At 38.3% G+C, this 20,747-nt stretch overlaps 1 protein-coding gene across 4 annotated transcripts in view; it reads right to left on the reverse strand.

The window, feature by feature from the left end:
• The window catches only part of LOC126777147 (uncharacterized), a 152,683-nt gene that overhangs the window by 11,546 nt on the left and 120,390 nt on the right, over positions 1-20,747 (reverse strand). For all 4 annotated transcript variants that reach the window (XM_050500062.1, XM_050500061.1, XM_050500060.1 and 1 more), the window contains 5 exons: positions 7,167-7,277; positions 5,432-5,555; positions 4,155-4,253; positions 2,703-3,014; positions 2,239-2,468 (listed from right to left, as the gene is read on the reverse strand). In XM_050500062.1, coding sequence (XP_050356019.1) covers positions 2,239-2,468; positions 2,703-3,014; positions 4,155-4,253; positions 5,432-5,555; positions 7,167-7,277 — 876 coding nt within the window. The remainder of the gene's footprint in view (positions 1-2,238; positions 2,469-2,702; positions 3,015-4,154; positions 4,254-5,431; positions 5,556-7,166; positions 7,278-20,747) is intronic.

Genomic DNA, 20,747 nt, shown 5'->3' on the forward strand with positions numbered 1-20,747 from the left:
ACAAAAAAAATGCATGCGTCTTTTTTGTATTATATGATCCTAGTCTCCTGAGACTACACCAGTTAAGACACATCGACATTAGCCATAGTAAGAGTTTGAGGCACTTTATTGTAACGCTCGTTCTATAATTAAAAATTGATCTTCACTCAAGATCCGTTCATAGTATTATTGAAAGGTTGAAAGCATAATCTTGTGACACTAATCTTGTATATCAAATGAAATATTTCGAATGGCATTATGTTCTTATTACTATGACAAAACTTAACTTCCTTGTATTGACTTAAAACTTTTTAAATGATATTAGCAGACATTATATAAAGGTTACTAAAATCATTTCCATCACAGTTTTAACCAATTTAGTCGGTATACGATCTGAGCAAGGAGATGGCGAGCTGATAGTCCAAGTATTTCTCTGAAACTGCACACATCACAAACGCCAACTACATGCGCTACCTTGAAGCGTGGTGGGGAAGGGGTGGTGGGTAGAGGAACAAAAAATAAAAACAACTACCGCCCCTGGCGCCAGGCGGGCCGCGTAGCGCCAGGAGGTCAGCATGCACAGCGTATTAATTTCACTGAATGTATTTTTCAATAAAATTGTTATCTTTTTCACTTGTTAGGTATTGTCCATATCTAACTACAGTATGTACAGGGCGCGATGCAAGCGCCTAAATGCTTTGCGTCATTACAAATTAAACCGTGAAAAATATTTGAACACCTATTAAAAGCTAAAATTATTAATAACTATCTAAGTTACAACGTACAAAGAAGTTTTTTTTAATATTTTTTTTATAAAATTCGACATTTTATTCTTCGTAGTGGCAGTCCCGGCCGCTCGGGTTGAATACTGCGAGGAATTTTTCAAGTCTTATCACAAAATGCAGTAGAGACAGCTCGCTCGGAGCTCGGATTTAAAGCCTACTTAATTTAAAAAAAATCTTTCCCGAGCGACCGATGGTACAATGGATATGCGTTCCCAAACGAAAATCCTCTTCAAAGTAAAACGTACAACACTACGTTGTTTTAAAGACGATTTTCGCTTGCAGAACGTTCGGCCGACCGCGCGCACGCGCCGCGTCTATCACTTTCATACAACGAAAAATTTCGTTCGATATAAAATCGTTTATTTCATGTATAGAGGATCGAACACACCTGCGCGACCGAGCGAAACTGAATGACTTGTAAAGTTGCGGTCACACCTTTGCGTCCTGGCAAATTAAACAAGACGGAGAGTCCGCGTTCGTCCGGTGCGTAGGTGTGTCCCATCTTCAACACGTAGGTGGGATCGACCAACATATTACAATAGATATTATAATTAAACACCGCACGCCTATATACAGCTGCTCCCGGTAGATCGATGCATTCGATAATCGCCCTTATTTCTATTACATTGGTGCTCGATTTTATATTACACATTGTAGGAACTGTTTATCTATTGCACTCGATTGAATATCGCCGTCTCTGTCTGGTTCACGGCGTTGAAGAAGAGACAGGGATGTTTTTTTATCGAAACGTGATTTGGTGAGTATATACATCGACTGTTTGTTTTTATCAGACGGAATACAATAGTTCGCTATCGATATCGATAGTCTTTAGGCCATTATGACTTATGGTAGTGAAAGTTTTGTAAAGAAGAATATAAGAATATTACAAAGAACATAACGAAAGGGTACAATCGCGTAAGAGTTTGCCGTTTTATCGACATTACTTTAATCCAGATTCGAGCCACATCCGTCACACGTCACAGGACCGGCAGCCGTCCTCCGCGGCGCCGCCGGCCGAGCTGGCGACACCGGATTAGAATAACGTTTCTACTTACAGTTAATAATTATTATCACATGTTAGCGAAGTGAGAGGACCGATTAACACCGGTCGAGGTGTCGAGTGAACACGGAGCGGGAACGTTAGCAGCAAACGAACAGATTACAGAATATTAAGGTACAATATTATTAAACGAATTGGTCACTATTTATTATCATACAGTACGCACTAAAACTTATTGACTAGTATTGGCCATTCGGGGACGCGGAAATCTTAGCACGGGCGAGGGCACGTCGCGGGGCGCGGGTGTCGCGGGTGTCGCGGGGCGGGCGGGGCGGGGCGGGGCGGGGCGGGCGGCGCGTCACACGGGCGCGGGCTGCGGCGTGCGCGGCGCGGCGGCGGGCGCGGGCGGCGCGGGCGGCGCGGGCGGCGCGGGCGACGCGGGCGCGGCGGGCGGCGCGGGCGGCGCGGGCTCACCGCGCTCGTCGTCCGCCTCGTCGTAGGCGTAGGGCCGGTAGGGCCGGTACAGCAGCGGCGGCAGCGCGCGCGGCACGGCGTAGGCCAGCGCGTGCGCGGCGTGCGCGGCGTGCGGCGCGAGCGGCGCGTGCGGCGCGTGCAGCGCGGCGGCGGCGAGCGCCTCCCGCGCGCGCGACTCCTTCTCGCGCGCCGCTCGCTCGCGCTGCTCCTTGTCGCGCTGCTCGCGCTCCCTGGAATTGCGACGGACCCGTTAAGCCGCGGATAATTGTTGCATTCTATGGCTGGGAGTTCCGAAAGGGAGTGGATTATGTCGGCTCGTTCGGTCGAGTGATTCTTCGAGACCTAGACCGGACGAGTAGAGTTTCTTAAAAGTATATTTTCATATCGTTCGTTTCATTTTTATGGCCCGTCTATGATATGAGTCGTGGTTTATCTCGCAGGGCGTAACTAATTCCATAACCCACCTCTCCCTTTCTCTCTCTCGCTCTCGCTCTCTCTCCCTTTGCAAAGCGATCTCCTTTTCCCTCTCTTCGTGCAGCGGCTGATGTGACCCGTGCGGCGCATGCGGCCCGTGCGGCCCGTGGGGCGCGTGTGGCGCGTGCGGCGCGTGGGGGGCGTGCTGCGCGTGCGGTGCGTGAGGGGCGTGCGGCACCAGCGGTAACGGTGGGGCGAGGGGTGGATAGAGCGCGTAAGGTGGCAACCATCCCACCCCGACCCCCATGCCCACTCCACCGCGGAACACTCGCTCCAGATACATCTGCTCCTCCGCCGCTAGCCTGTAACCGTCAAATGGGTTATTAAGTTATCCCATTTCCATTATCCATATAATATCACTGCGTATTATAAAACAAAGTCCCTCCGGCGCGTCGGTCTGTCTGTCTGCCTGAACGGGATAAACTCAAAAACTAGCGAACGGATTTTCAATCGATTTTCACCAATTCATGAGGAAGGTTTTGGTTTATCAATCATAACGATTTTGCGTAAACTGGGTGAAATATGATACTGATTGTTTAAGCTTTACTGACGAGCGCCGCGTAAACCAATATTTATATTATGTATTACTATATAAACGTTGCCCGGGACGGTTGGCTAGCGGTAAATATAAAAGATAAATAAGTTTATTTGAACCAATGCTGTATGGAGTTAAATATCTTATGACGAATTCGAACAAACGATTTTCAATAACGAAGAACATCCTAAGGTAGTCCGAAACCAAAGTTGTTTTCAAAACATACAAACAGTTTTATTGGTTATAAATGTCGACAACTTCTACGTCCCGCGTGGCAAATTCCAAGACGTAGCTGGAGGTTTATTACAGTACTATTGCTGTAACAAACCTTTACTATCTTACCTTATCTAATTTAACATCAAATCAACAATTTTTACCACTTTACTATATTTTTGCCTACCTTCTCTCCCTCTATTTAACTCTTTGTTGAGTAGAACTCAATTACAATTAAAGTATTAATAAAACTGTAGATTTGCCTATCAAATCAAAAATAATCATCTTCAACTCAACTATTTCTCTCTGTTTTAAAGCTGAAATCGTTAGTAATGATGTTTATAACTAACTTTTCTTACATAAATAATGTGTACATCCGATTCTAATGTCGGATGAATTCAAATAAAAAATATAACCTTGAGTCGACACAATATCATTGGTCGAAACCTATATCATCCGTGGTACTCGAGAAATAAGTGGCGTATTAAATGTCAGTAAAGTTCTTATCGAAACTTTGGAACTAAAATTAAAGTGGATATTATTTAATCGGATAATAAAATAGCGAATCGCATAAAATATGTAAATCTAAGTTTTTTTTTATGTTTACTCATCTTGCCAGTGAATTATAGTATAGACATATCTAAGTATTTATGATAGTAACCTGTTGGTGCCCTAGATAAATAAATAATTTTACCTGTATTGCAGCGCGGCGCTGGAGTAGAGCGATGGGTGCGCGTAGGGGGAGTACGCGGCGGGTTCCAACAGCGGGAACGACGCCGCGGGGTGTGATAACCTGATAAATAATAAATATCATAAATAACTTCTTCCTGATCATCCTTAATTATCCTGAGGGCTTGAAGTTCTAACTTAAAGACTACTCAGCCCAATACCCTGCCTTGGGCAGGAGACAATAAATTGGACAAGTGTGTTCGTGAACACAGCACTCTCGAGTCCAATGAAGCGCCAATGCGTCTCGACTGAAGAGAGATCAGGCGCCGGACAAACGGTCTTACATGCTTACCATGCCATTGCAAGAGATAACATTTTCAACGTTCAACCTAAATCCGGTTTGTGTCTGGGAATTAACCCAATATATTCTATCACTCAACCCCGGGTCACTGACGAACATACATTTTCGGCTACCTTCCTTTTTGAGACAAAACGACAAAAAACGTGCGCACTTATAGCCGGTATATGATACGTCACGACTGCCTCGAGATATTCTTCTTAATGGGAAAGCAAACGGAAAATCGGGTCATTTGATGGTAATTAGTCATATCTGCCCAAAGATCTTTAAAAAATATTAAACCACACATTGCCAACGATGGCGCTCATTATTTATGAGACTCAAGTTGTTACGGGCTCTGTGCTATAACAGCACGGGCGATTCACTCATAGCACAGTAAAGATTATTTTACATAACCAACTTTTAGGTGAAAGGACAGTTGGTGAGTAGGTGGACTTGCAGTCTAGTCAAGCCGTGTCGCATGAATTAACCAGTACGATACACTGTATCAACGTATTCAACGTATCGATTGACGTTTAGGGGCGCCGATCAACCTCTTAGGGTCGCAGCATAAGGTTATATATTGTTTGTAAATAAACTTCGCTTGCAAGCAATTTATAATCTAACTTGAATTATGAGGAATCAGCACTATTGTGTTTCAACTTAATGTTTTTATGTCCATATCACAATTAATAGAATATTATACTATTTTAATGCTTCGACAGTAGAGCAGTTGCGTTCTCAGATTATGTCATTGTAGCCTTTCTATTTATAAAATCTCATAGAAATTAGCATTTACTAGTTAGTACAAAATTATCAACCCTGAAGTAAAGTATCGTTACCATTTTCGTATGTTATATAGTGATGTTAGGCAATGTTAAAAATCGTCGACACTAAATCACCTTATTATCACGTGGTACATGAACTTGAGCATGTTAAAGTGTTGACGAAATGAGATCACTCACCGGTCATCTGGCCGATAGGGTTGAAAGCCGCTGGCTGGTAGGTGATGGGGTGAAGCTCTCTTGGCCGGTGGTGGCGGAGGCTTATCCTTGCTGACATCGCGTTCCGCGCTGGGGGCCGCCGCGCCTGCACACTCGCGAGGTCAGCGGCGATGGGCGATTTGGATATTTCGTATTGAGACTCCATTCGTTACTTCGTAACCATTCCGATTACAAATCAGCGAACATTTACATTACATCGATAAAATTTCCAAAATGATTTGAAATTATAAGAGTAAATCAAAGATATTTAAACATAATGTAATGATGTTAACTGATTACAATTCCTCAATACGAAACATCCAAGGACATAGAAAACTGACTATATGCAGGTGATTATAGGAATACTATATCTAAGCGTCTATACTTAATTAACGTTCCTGAAAGAAACGGTTAGTTCTTAAACTAGTCGGTTTAGTCTTACGTTTTCTATATATCATTAAAACTATTTTTTAAATCTAATTTTTATACATCTCAAAAGGTACTACTTACATATATTGTCAGCTAGTATATAACAATAGTATCGACTGACATAAATTTCAAACATAACACATTGTTTCCGATGGACTTATTAAAACGTTACACACCTGAATTATTATTCAAATTCAATTCAAAACGTAATGAATGATTGAATCGTGGACATTTAAACCCAACAAGTGTTCTTTGTCCGCAATACACGTGTAGACTTTCAGAAATTGAAATAAAATAAAAAAGTAATATGAAAATAGCGCTCGAGTAATGGATGTGGGCGTTTTGAACTATGGAACATAATATTGTATATCGCTACGAAATATCAAATGTCAATGTTCCATTGGAATACATAAAAAAAAATCATTATTAATACTTGTATAAATATTTGTAAAGACTAGCAACGCAGCCTCAATTAGTAATTTTAGAAAGATGAAATTTTGAACATCGTATATATTATAAGGTAACGATTTAGTTTTTAAAAAATTTAGAATTTTCATTAAACTTCGTGTGAATGTTACCCGTACAATTCGACAATGTGAGCTAGTTGAGCGCTTCGGGGTGATTTATATTTAATAAATAAAGGATAAAAGTGCTATTCTATTAGAACTCTGAGTAAAATGTTCAAAATTAACTTGCGTTGTCAATGTCGCATCACTTTTCGCCATTTCACGATCATGTCTTACACTCTCCGAATTCTAGTTTCAGAATAGCTACATATTACCTGATATTATTAGTATTTTTTTTATAGTATAGGTAGGCAGACGAGCATATGGGCCACCTGATGGTAAGTGGTCACCAACGCCCATAGACATTGGCATTGTTTGAAATGTTAACCATCAATTACATCACCAATGCGCCACCAACCTTGGTAACTAAGATGTTATGTCCCTTGTGCCTGACACTGGCTCACTCACCCTTCAAACCGGAACACATCAATACCCAGTACTGCTGTTTTGCGGTAGAATATCTGATGAGTGGGTGGTACCTACCCAGACGAGCTTGCACGAAGCCCTATCTCCAGTAATATTACTGTATTAGTATTCACTATGTATCATGGTTAGGAGAATTATATAGATATTGGATGTGTTCTGGTCTTTGTAACAGTTGTCGAAACATTCGTCAAATCGTATAAAATTGCGTCTAATGTCGGGCCTGTGTATTACGTGTATAGTAATCGCATTACTCGAGCGCAAGGAATGGTGAGAGGGATCGTAAGCGTTTCACTCACCGTCCTTCTCGGGACCCGCGTTCTTGGCCAGCGTGCGTAGAGCCGCCGCAAACGGGCCCCCCTTGTTCGGCGTCAGCTCCGTCCGCTTGGCGATCTTGTTCGCACTTACGCCTGGAAAGAACGAAACATGTGATACATTTCTAAGTTTTTCATTTATTATTAAGTATATAGGTATAGTATATTAATAATAATAATGTAATCTTATATAATAATGCCCGTGTAAATAGGCGGAAAAGAGTTTTTTGTCGGGTCTTCTCGATATACATATATAATTTACCCGCAAGCAAAATTACTCATAAGAGCCTGTTTAAATAAAGAATATATTGATTTTATTATCATATTTACATACTTGATATAATAATTGGTAGAAAGAATCGAGTTTATCTACGTCGATCCTAAGATCTTCATTATGAATTGTGAAATTCATCTACAACCTTGTTAATAAAACACTAGTGATAATAAATAATAACATAATTATTTGATTGTAAGATTTTAATATAGTAGACTTTATTGAACTATTTAATCATGTGCGGTTTCCGTGAGCTAAAACTGATTAATGTCGTCCCCACAGACACCGGTGAACCAAATTGTTCCAACAATACGCCTAAATAACGTGCACTCTCCACCCCAGCTCGGCGCCCCACGCACCCGGTCGTGTTCACTTTGATAAATATTAAAAAAATGCATCCGTCCATGACGACGTCTGCCGCTGACAGTTCGTGGTTTGGCAGAAATCAAATCACTACCGTGAAAATGTCTATATTTATTTTGTACATTTTAAAACTGATATCAATACATACTTTATTGCTATGTGTACATATTATGTTTATATATCGTAGGTCGTTTAAGACTATTTGTCCTAAGATTCAAACTCTGTTCTCGGCCCAAAATAAACAAGATTTTGATTGATCTTTGTATGTTTCTCATAAAATATAAATCATATAAACGTTTTATGTACATCTTTATTCTACGTATGCGAATAGTTATGACTTGCCGAATGTAACAGATCGTAATACTGCATCATCATCAGCGAAAATAGCTTAAAGCCAAAAAGAAATAAGTTAAAAACAAGTTCGAAAATTTTAATTTTTTTAACGAAAACTTAAATTTTTCCTTTAAGTACACATCTTCTGACGTCTGACTATCATGTCGATATACGCAAGGTGGCTGGCAGCGGATGGAGATTACGAGCTGAAGATCGAGCTCATTGGCGTGCCATTGTAGAGACCTATGTCCAGCTGTGGACGAGAAAAGGATGACGATGATGACATATCTTCTAAATTAGTTTTAAAACCTTCTAAGAAATTTTGCTAAGCTTTGGAGAGAGTTGTATAAGTTTTATTACGAAATATTTACACAAACTATATTTACTACTTATATACTTTTATATAAAAAACAAAACGTTAATAGTTATTGCATTAAATGCAACAAAAGGAGACCTTTCGTATTCTTAATAGCAAGATACCTAATATCTACGCTAAATGTTTTAAATTTGATAGAAATCCCTTATAGTTGTTAAATAGGATATTAGGATCCCGTGATGTTTGGTTTATAACCACGGATTTAATTATTGATTGGTGTCGGCTTTATTAAAAAAATACTAATAGCAATAAACGATAGTAATACTATTTGTGTAAGAACTCACTTCGTACCTCCATCGTGCAATTAAACCATAAAGTTTCATTAGTTTTGACATCGTTAACAAGTCTTTATGGAGATTCAGCATCTTACTTGATGCTGATGTCCTCCTGAACGATAAGGCAACCAATCTCAGATGAGCTAACTGCGCAGGGCATAGTGCACTGTATTCCCTCAGGAATTGAGCAGTTAGCTCATAATCCAATAATCCATAGCTCTCATAATCCAATGGGACGGCAATTCGACACGACCGCAAAAAGTTCAGGTGCAGGTGCTGCCGGCTTTACGTGCTTTCTGAGGGACGAACACGAGCCCAATATACATAGTGTTGCTACTGAGAAAGTTCAACAGCAAAACTCAATAGCTTTTTATTGGCCCGACTTGGGATTTGAACCCAGGACTTCGGGATCTGTGGCCATTTATCTAGCCACTAGACCAACGATTCAACGCCAAGTCTTCCTTACATATACATCGCTACTATTACATAATAATAAATTTACATATATGTATCTCATATCTCATCTTTTCTATGTACAAAACCCGTCTAATTCGCGCTGAAGTCGAAGATCCATGTACGAAAAACTACAGCTTGAACAGCATAGAGTGTATAAAATGATAAAAAAATATATATTTCCAATGTCTAAGGGCCCCTCGCTGACATCGAACCGACAAATTGTTTCCGCTCGAAATGCTTTTAGGGCGTCACACGATCACGGTAGAGAATAGTATTACCGGCTCTCGAATACACTTTTAATAAAAACGTAAACACGCAACGACTTAAAGATAACATTAATTTTCATTTCGCGCGATATGTATCAAGGTCGAAATTGAACCGACTCAAGGTGATTTTTAGAAGCTACCGCCGAAGATCACATCGAGGATAACCGACAAGAAACTCAACAGTTACTTTTTAACTAATTTAACCATGGAAAAGCTTCACAAGTAGACTTATCCTTACTAATTCTATAAAAACGGACACCCCGTCCGGTATACAATATTCAAGCTCAAGATGTTTCGAATGTGTGCTGTTCGGATTGTTTCGGACAAGATAATAATATTTACAGATAATTGTAAATATTACATATATAGAATTATATATATATATTCACAATAAAAACACAATAAAAAATGTTAAAAATTTGTATGTTATATTATAATAGAGAAATGGTAATTTTAATTCATAATGTAGAACTTGTTAAACTTGATTACAGAGCCATCGTATCGACAAAACATGTATTGTATATAAATACATGTTATTTTCTGATTGTTGAAAAAAGTAACAACCGATATTATAGCCTATTTTAATATACTGTTTATTGTGACTTTGAATATATTTTGTGAATACGACCTCAATCCATCAAATCGTTCAGAAGTTACACGATCGCCAACAGATAGACCGGTTATAGACGCTTATATTATATGTATATAAATATATTATGTTACATCACACTTAAAACTCTCAATATTATCTATGCACTTTCGGCAATCATCAATCGCGTCAACAAATAACACAAAATTGCGAACACAAAATAAACATTTATTCCCAGAAACATCGCATGGCATTTAACTCAAAGTGTGGACAATAGGGCCGGGACCAAGGGTCGGCTCCTGGTCAATTTCCCAATTGACCCCTTTCATTAACTGGTCCACGCTCATTCGTTCGCTCGCGTCATCACCCGCCGTAACATTAACGTTAACATTCCATCTTTAGAAACTTATTTTACAGCGAGACTGGCTTATAGCCGCGACTATGCCCGCGCAGATGTTTGTTTGTGATAAACGGTTGTCGTTGCACTTTAAGTAGATACTAAATTATTATTTAAATCCTAGCCATAAGTTTACTCTTGATAAACCCTTTTTTTACGCTGGAATAACGCATTACGCGTTTCCCCCACGGGAACAGTAGGGGGGTACGTGGGGCTCACCGGTGTCCAAGGCGCCGAGTGCGCCCCTAACATCGGAATACCCACTAAAAAACCAGCGGTACCCTTTCCGTCTTAACGAGGAGCGCCACGGGATCGCTTTCGCATGCTACCGTGACGCTCTGACGAAACTCTTGATAAACCTATTTTAACTAATAAATCTACTTATTATTAACACTAAATTTCATTTCTTATTAAAAAATACTCTTTTTGTAAACAATTTAAGAGTTTATTTATTGAAAGTCTGTGGCTCGAATCTTTCGACCGATCCCGTGACATTCCACCATAACCACAAAGCTACGACGGTATTAAGTTAATATATATTAAATAGCCTGCGTATACTATATAGAAAAAGGATAATAGAACTCTTTTTCATATTGTAGAAAAAGTCAAGAGATATCGCAAGTCCAATTTTGATTTCCATTACAATGTCTTCGTAGTTGTATTACAAGTATAATTCTCGATTATTGAAATAAGAAATACAAAAACAACACATTAATTACTTCAAATGTGACGAGTGACTGTTCAACGCACGGAACCCTAACTTCTCGAGGTCAACGACGCTTAACCCTTCAATTGACTCCGTGTATTAAACTGACCCGCGCTATTGCATTGAGCTCTTCCTCTCACGACCCATTAAACATTGTATTTAACTACAGAAGTATCTAGAAACAAAATTGGAAATACATAATATCACATAATGTATCTAAAGAAATAATTATTTTACATACAGCTATTTCAATGAACGAAGCGAAAAGGTCACAATCGTGCAGACAAACGCGTGTAATCTTTCAATAATTTATAACGGGATTTGAACCTGTAACAGACAGTTGCTGTGATCCGCTGTTGCCAACCTGACCGCTATTTGTTCAATGATAACAATATGAATGTTGACAGGAAGACATCAGCGTGTTGTAATGTTCACTTTAGTGTGTTAGGTTTGACACCGGAAGTACCAAAGACCGTACTCGAAATTGAGTATATTGTTTTATTCTCTCTAATTATACAGGCTTACGCTGCACGGGTTTATATGACCGCTTTATATACCGAAATACAAACATATACGACTTCGCAAGAACATATTACGTATTTATTTACTTATTAGCACCTTATTTTTACCGGAACCATAGTAGTGCACAGCAGTAATTCATAGCTCTCTATGATACGAATTCGCATCGTACCGATTCGCAATTTTGTGTTGTACCCTAAGCCTCGGGCAGACAGCGGACGGGACGACACGGCGGCTTGTAGAATTCAGAGTATTAGTAGTCACACCGACGGCGGGGCGTAGAACAGCAAACGCGACCGCGCCGTGTGACTTCTTCTATATTAACTAGTAAGGGCTCACGACGGCCCGTCACCGTCCCCTACCGCCCGTTGCTTCAGTGGCTGTCCGGAGCTAAGAAGAAGTATCATATATCGGAAAGGACAGAAGACCTTTTACGTCTAATCGCTCTGATCGTGTCCGATTGTCGTTCTTTCGAACTTTACGAGATCGAGCCTATGTTTGCACATACACTTGTGCAATATAATATTCCCTGTCCAGATGGCCGCGTGGTCAAATTAGTTCGGGGCATAATTTTTAATAATGGCTAGCTGCCCATCCCGTCTTCGTATTGGTAAAATTTATAAAAAGTTACCCCTCCCATTTTCCTCTCCTACAATTAAAATTACCGAAAATTACGTTATAAAATAAACCTTTGTATATTAAAAATGTAATGTTTTTAGCTGCAACTTTGATAGTCAAGTCAGGACAAAAGCTTCATAATTAACGTTATTCTATTTGACGATTGGATTAAACTAACGCATTAAGCCCCATAACATTTCAACGCCAACAAAGCCATTGTTGAAAAGAACCCTTACGATTTAATTTCACACAAGCCAATTGAAAGTTACAACACGCTGAATCGTATCTTGTTAAGTCACGTATAAAGTTAGAATAACCCGCAATGAATGACCCGCGCTAGCGTTGGACATCCCAATTTGTTAGTCTATTGTCATGACTGTGTCAAGTCAGATTGATCCATATCACAATTACGCTGGAATTCTACACTACATTCCAATGGCAGGTCGAGTAGAGACAAACCTTAGATTTACATATTCCATGTGATTTGCTAATAGGTCTTATATATTATGTACTACAAACAGTTCACGTTTAATACATATTTAATTATAATACAACGCTGTTCCATATCAATTTCCATTTTACTAGCAGTCCCGACAACTTCTCTGAAATTAAAAACGCCATTCTATTACGAATCCATAACGAATACCATAGATTACATTTGATATCGACCAACGATGTCTTGTCAATTTGAGGTCATACTTGTTTATTTACTCATCCCGCCCTCGATATCGTCTATAGTTAATATAAATAAAACGTTTAGAATTATTCGATTGTTATCAATTATCATGTCAAAACAGAAATTGAATGATTTAATGTATAAGATTTTATGTATATTGTTAGTAAATATGAATACGTAAGTATGTATGTATGTATGTACATTGTACAGAATAATCATTGACAATCCTGTTAGTGATCGTGTAACTTCTGAACAACTTGACCGATTCAGAAAATATTTACACAATATATTTGTTTAACCAAGACTATTGTACTTATAGCTTCGCCAGGATAGGTGGTGTTGTAGTCAGGTAATTAATTAATAGTGCAATAGTAATGAAAAAAAGACTATTCCTTTTAGTAATCGATTATTATCAGTAGTAAGACTAAGTCTACCCTTGATAAGTATTTGACATGTGACTAACACTGTGCACATTAAACATTAGTCGTTCGTGAAGTACTATTAACATCGAGATATCTATGCGCCAAAAAATAAAGCATTCAATTAATATATTTTTAGACAAAAATGGATCATATTAATAACACAATACATTATACAAATACTTTATAAAAAAGTAATCTGTAACCGACTGTGACGCTGTATTCGAGTTATTTACCAATTCTATTATCCTTATATTCTAGCCGGGAAAGCCGCGAAGACTTTTCCTTGTATTACATAAATTCCAAAGTGTGTTTATTTGGTTTCTCTTTCTCTCGCGGAGCAACGGAGCGAATGGTCGACGGGATATTTTTGCATAGAGGTTTATGTCTATGGTCTTTACATTTACGGCCTTACTTATAAACTTCGTGTAGCGAGTGATTAGTAAAACAATGCTGTGTCTTCTTCTTTCACATGACAAATCAATAATAACAGAAAGAGAGAAATCAGTGTTTAACTAAACAACCGATAAGCAACTCTTATAAGGCCATTATTTTTTTAATTAAACTACCCATAATACGATGGTTTTTCAGGGATACGTTATTTCCCTTGCACGTCCATGTCATCATCATGTATACTCTCGCGTGAATGCTGCTTTAATTTTTCTCTTATCGTTAACGGTTTTAGAATGGTTTTTACCTAACCTAGTTTTATTAATTCTAGATGCCAGTTTAGTTTAGTTATCTCATAACATATTAACAAATTAAGATGTACTTTAAAACGTTAAATACTCGAACAACTAAATAACTTTTGTATTCCGTTAATTTCTAAGATTAACAACAACTGTAGTTTTAAGACACTATTGGGCAGATGCACAAATGGACCACCTATCAGTATGTTGTAACCATCACCCATAGACATATCGATGAACGTACGTAATTTTAATACTAATGTATATTTTTTATTTCATTTTACCCGCCAACTAACAACCTTTCGTTAAAGTCTTGATATTTTATGATAGAGAATGCATTAGCGTTTAGCCCAACTTTCGTGAAATTAAATTTAGATATAAATAAAAAATAGACTATGAAACAAATTTAACCGCTTCATATGCGGTCTACGGAGTCTAAGATATTATGCCTCATTTGACCGTAATTACACCGGCTCATTCACCATTGCGATTAGAATGGTGCATATCCTGACGAGTCTGCACAGACTCAATTGCCGTACCACCGGGAATATTTAAAACGATCTCTTTATATTTACATCAGACCTTGTCGACGGTCGCTTACAGTACAGTAACAGCCTGTTAATGTCCCACTGCTGGGCTAAGGCCTCCTCTCCCTTTTTGAGGAAAAGGTTAACCTCGTCGCTTAACCTGACCAAAAGGAGTTCGATAGATCTTACCTGAAACAAATAAAATATATTTGTTAGAAAAAAAAACACATTTACTATATATTTAAGAATATTATTACTCTTTTTTTCTTTACTAATATATAAAGTTTGTCAGATTTTTTGAATGCGTTCTTTTTAGGATCTACCAGTTCAATTTAAAAATAGCTCTTCCTCCTCTTCTCTTAAGAAAAGAAGACTTTTCCTTCCCTACCGAGCTCGATATGAATTAAAAGCACAATTTATTAAATACATTAAATCTCAGAGCTTGTCAGTTTTTTTTAATTTATAGAATAGTAAGGCGGTCCAGCATATGGGCGGCCTGATGGTAAGTGGTCACCAAAGCCCATAGACATTGGCATTGTAAGAAATGTTAACCGTCGCTTACATCACCAATGCGCCACCAACCTCGGGAACGAAGTTATTATGTTTCTTGTGCCTGTAGTTACATTGGCTCACTCATCCTTCAAACCGGAACGATACACTATTAAATATTGTTGTTTAACAGTAGAATATCTGATGAGTGGGTGGTTCCTACCCAGACGAGCTTGCACTAAGCTCTACCACCAGAATTAGAACCGGAAACCTTATTTGAATTTAAATAACAATCTTTATTAGCTTATCCGTATTGCTGTCAGGTATATGTATATATAGACACAAAATGTACCCAGTATTTATCATACTATTTGGATGGATCTATGTTATTTGATCTTTGACAAGGGTTCAGCAAATTCGATATTGCCGGGAGACGACGATTGTGACGACGGGATGCACCCCCGTATCGCTTGGCGGAACAATTTGTTCGACAATCTCATACAAGCAAACGAGCCATGGAAATTATTTATAAATGAATGAACTGCAGATCATATTTATGATTGTGTAATTGCAATATAGTTTAAAAACAAAATTAACAAATATAAATTCGTTGAGAACTGCTTATTTATAAAATAATATTTTGTAATAATAGAGCAAATGTTCTCTGTGGATAAAATTATTTAATAGGTATTTATTTTATATGAATTTTCTATATCGTAATTTTCGCATCAGAAAATTACAATTTACAAGTTCATTTATTTAATAAGCCGAGATGGCCCAGTGGTAAGAACGTGTGAATCTTAACCGATGATTGTAGGTTCAAACCCGGGCAAGCATCACTGAATTTTCATGTGCTTAATTTATGATTATAATTCATCTCGTGCTATACAGTGAAGGAAAACATCGTGAGAAAACCTGCATGTGTATAATTTCACCGAAATTCTGGAGTGCAGCAGCGTGACAGTTTGAAGCTTATTCCACAAGCTTCAAACCGTATTCTCAAAAAGGGAGAGGAGGCCTTTAGCCCAACAGTGGGACATTCACAGGCTGTTACGAGTTCATTTATTTATTAATTTCTTTCTTTTCATGGCACAATAAATAGTTCTTACGTTTATTAAGCTCGAATCCGAATATGACGACTTTCAAGTGGAGACGTTAACAAGTCTCTTTATATAGTCATAATAATCACTTCCACGCGGCAACCCTTTAGAGAGGGTTGTCAACGAAGCGGCGAGCGGTAATTAATTCAGTCTCGAGCGCTAATTCGAGAGATCTCACCCCCCGTCCCCCTGCGACTACTTACACTAGACAATTTAAACGGATACGCCGAATTAGGAACTTGTGAATAATTCCGGGCCGAGAGGTTGTGGTCGAGGGGATATCACCGACGGCTAAGGCGGGTTTTCATCGGGAGAATTCGTGAGTGCGATATGACAATTACGAATTTGATTGTAACCGTATTGTAACGTTCAGTGGCACTGCACAGACAATGTTCGCTGTGATGTATACAATGGTGTCATTGTGCTCGTTTCTGAGTTGTTGCACCGCGTGCGTATTACTCTTGGCGAGCACCTTTAAAATAAAAACAATTTAATTAAATAATATTTTTTGTTAAATGACTATCGTGATGAAAGCGACCTGTTTCAGGTACTAGCTCTCACCACCGCACTAACCACTCTCAAGGGAAACTAGCAAACTGCCAGGATATATTATAGCAGACAAAAGTGTGCGCAAACGAAAAGTGTGAGAAAGTTCAAGCGCAGGACCGACGGATTTACGTGTTTGTCGAGACACTGGGAGTATTATTGTCCAGGAGTGTAGGCACTACTGACTTACAAACTCCGGTCTACAACTGAGAATTTATAGACTGAAAACATAGCGTTTTATTGAACCGAACCAGACCAAGACTAACAAGGCAGATAATAGTAAAAATACTTATAAGTAAAGATTCACTTATATAACATAATTGAAAAAAAAACGACTCAAGAATTGCCATACGGGAAAAGTATTCACGTATGGCATGGAAGGTATGTATGTATGTAACTTCTTTTACAATAAGTATGCATATAATCGAGACGAAACATTTTTAAACGATGAAAGTCAATATTAACCTCGGAGTACATTCGACCATATCATGATTGAGGTGTTGCGCACTTAGTGTATCGCTTTGGTGATTGATAGGATAAATTCAGATCCCGTATCCCATTCAATAGATATATAATGTTCACATATATTTCATACTTTACTTCAGGTGGGTGAGACGAATGCTGGATTTTTTCACCCTTTCCGAATGTCAATGACACGTGTGTGAAACACGTGTCGATTCAAAACTTCTTAGGGATTGGAACCTTCTGTTAAAATCCACGTGTTACATCCAATAATCCATCTCGGGTTAATATTATTAGTCGTTACGTAATTGTATTTATAACCGAGCGCCCATCGAACCGTGTTCTTATTTCGTTAATACATATATTTGATGCTGTTTTAACGAGTATCTGGGGCCGTAATGTTTTTACAGCGCTGTAATTATGTTTGCTTTATGTGGAATCACTCGCATGTGGCTTCAGTCCTATAAGCGTCACCGACTCGCCCGTTTTATGTTTTTTATTTTAGGAATATGTCTCTTATTTGATTAATCTTTTTCGATTTCGACGAAGCACAATCACTGGATATCGTATTATAGAGTAGTAGATAAATCATGGTCTCTTTGGTCTAACAGACGGACTTATAAAGTTGTATAAGTACTTATAAGCCCGATTTCGTAGCCTCAAAACAGACCATTAAAAGTAATAGGTTTTCTGTCCAAAAAAAATCAATAGAAGTTTAGAAGTAATTGGCTGTGTTATACCCGCATTGGAGCAGCGTGGTGGAATAAGCTCCTAACCTTCTCCTCAAAAAGGGAGAGGAGGCCCAACAGTGGGACATTCACAGGCTGTTACTATACTCCCGTCCTCAGGGAGCACGTAAGGCCGTTTATTCCTGTGACTTATGTTGCTGTACTCTTCGGTCTAGTAACAGGATGTTATGTTAATGTTTTTTTTAATGTTATTGCTAGGCGGACAAGCAAATGGGCCACCTGATGTAAAGTGGTCACCACCGCCCATAGACATTATCGATGTAAGAAATATTAACCATTCCTTACATCGCCAATGTACCACCGACCATGGTAACGAAGTTGTTATGTTTCTTGTGCCTGTAGTTACATTGGCTCACTCATCCTTCAAACCGGAACGCTACAATACTAAATATTGCTGTTTGGCGGTAGAATATCTGATGAGTGGGTGGTTTTTTTTTTTTTTTTTTATAGAATAGGAAGGCGGACGAGCATATGGGCCACCTGATGGTAAGTGGTCACCAACGCTCTTAGACATTGGCATTGTAAGAAATGTCAACCATCGCTTACATATCCAATGCGCCACCAACCTTGGGAACTAAGATTTTATGTCCCTTGTGCCTGTAATTACACTGGCTCACTCACCCTTCAAACCGGAACACAACAATATCAAGTATTGCTGTTTTGCGGTAGAATATCTGATGAGTGGGTGGTACCTACCCAGACGGGCTTGCACAAAGCCCTACCACCTAGAAATGGAGAATGCCAAAATTTTATTTACTACTGCCAAGAAGGCACCGATTACTTCAGCAATGCCTCAATAAATACCATATCGTTCCAATTTATTCTCCTACACATGTCAGTTCAATTAAATGAACTCATATTAAATCGTAAAATCACTCTTATTACAACTCTCCAAATAAACAGACTCCTATGCGACACGTGTCCTGCGAACGATCGACACGTGTATGTCTGCGTTGCCGACACATACAATTGTAAACAACTCCTGAGACTAAATATAGATACTGTCAGTGGCATTTGAAAGGTATTATAATCGTCGATCAGGACGGCTCTGAGGGGATAAAACTATACTGAGCTTCCGACGAATGTACTAAAAAAGCATTTACGACTTTACATTTATTTTAATAGACGACAACTTGATTCACTTCAGTTATTTATTTTAATGAAGCAACAAATTTAAGTTGACCCCTGCGTAGTTCGAGCTCCTTAATAAAATAAAGATGTAATTAACTGGAGTTCTGCCTTTTTAGACTTGAGGTCTGAGAGAAGCGAGCGCTTCAAAGTGGTGTAAGGTTTCCGATTCAATTATACTTTTAAATCTTCAATTTACAAAAGTTATTTTGTCTCTTCGTCGCGATGTTACAAACGAAGCTTAAACTTAATTATCTACTTTTACTTAACATTTTAGCATATTATTGAGTTATTAACTTTAATAACTAACTAGGCTACTTGAGATAGATTAAATTAGAGAGATTCTTGGAACATTTTTATTTATTTATATATATTATATGCATGGAATTGGTATTAATTTCATTTTCTGTAGAATGAAGTTACTTTATTTAAATATTTGTATATATAATATTTTGGAAAATATGTTACATGTAAATTATAATGTAAAATTTTAATCCTAGTTGTCTGGAAAAAATCGCTATTAAGCGACAAGACTGTACTTATTGTACAAACGTGTTTGTTATGATAAAAAAACCTCTGTTTTATTTGTATGTGTGCTGTCATTAGCAGAGTATTTTATTTTGAAAACAAGGCTTTATATTTATGACAATTCTATAAATAGCTGAGAAGGAATCAAACTCATATATGTACAAAACATATCGACAAAATAATAAGAGATCGTGCGAGGTAATAAATACAATGAAATAAACAATAATAATGTCGTTAATATTAGTCTGATAACAATTTTTCAAGACACTTTGACATTGCCCCGAATATAATTCGAGCACACATTACCCTCAGACCGTAGCCGATAAGTGCTCACATATTTACTACTCTAGTACGAGTAGGCGAGCACAACAAGTGTATGTATAACAGAAGGGTGCGCGCATGCGTTATGAGACCTGCGTAGGTCGCTTACGGTACAAGTGACGAGAGCGGAGCGGGGTTAGGTACGTTATCTGTCAGCCATAGCATCTATATAAGTATGTATTTACAAAAAAGAAAAGTATTATATGTAATATATCAGTTGTCTGGTTTCGACAAGTCACAAGCTTTGTACAAGCTTAATTTGGGATCAGATGGCCGTGTGTGAAAAATGTCCCAGGATATTATTATTATTATTATTATTATAGCAGTGAACAAATCCTAGTGGCTAGAACAAGTAATTCTTAAACAAGGATAGCGGGATCAAACACGGGCAAGCACTGCGATTTCATTAATATTATATCCAAAAACTCGTGTTACAGCGCGGTCGAATTGAAAAACCTCAAATTTAAGGGTAATATAAAATGATATATTATGTTTTGTTACATAAAAACAGAAACAAATAAAATCTCCTTTAATCTTTTCTAAACGATTTTATAACACCCCAAATCTTTTAAATCTTTGTGTTATAGCTACCGCATGACTACACCGGTTTCATAAATATTAAGATATGAAAAGTGATTATAATACACATAAAATTAAACATGTGTTTTCTCTCAACTTTGCGCCACACTCCAGAGTCGGCGTCTACGTATTTCCATTACAAACCAGCGGCACGCCACCGCCCGCCCGCCACCCTCTCGCC

The sequence above is a fragment of the Nymphalis io genome, chromosome 22, assembly GCF_905147045.1.
Source record: "Nymphalis io chromosome 22, ilAglIoxx1.1, whole genome shotgun sequence".
In the NCBI taxonomy this organism is placed as follows: domain Eukaryota; kingdom Metazoa; phylum Arthropoda; class Insecta; order Lepidoptera; family Nymphalidae; genus Nymphalis; species Nymphalis io.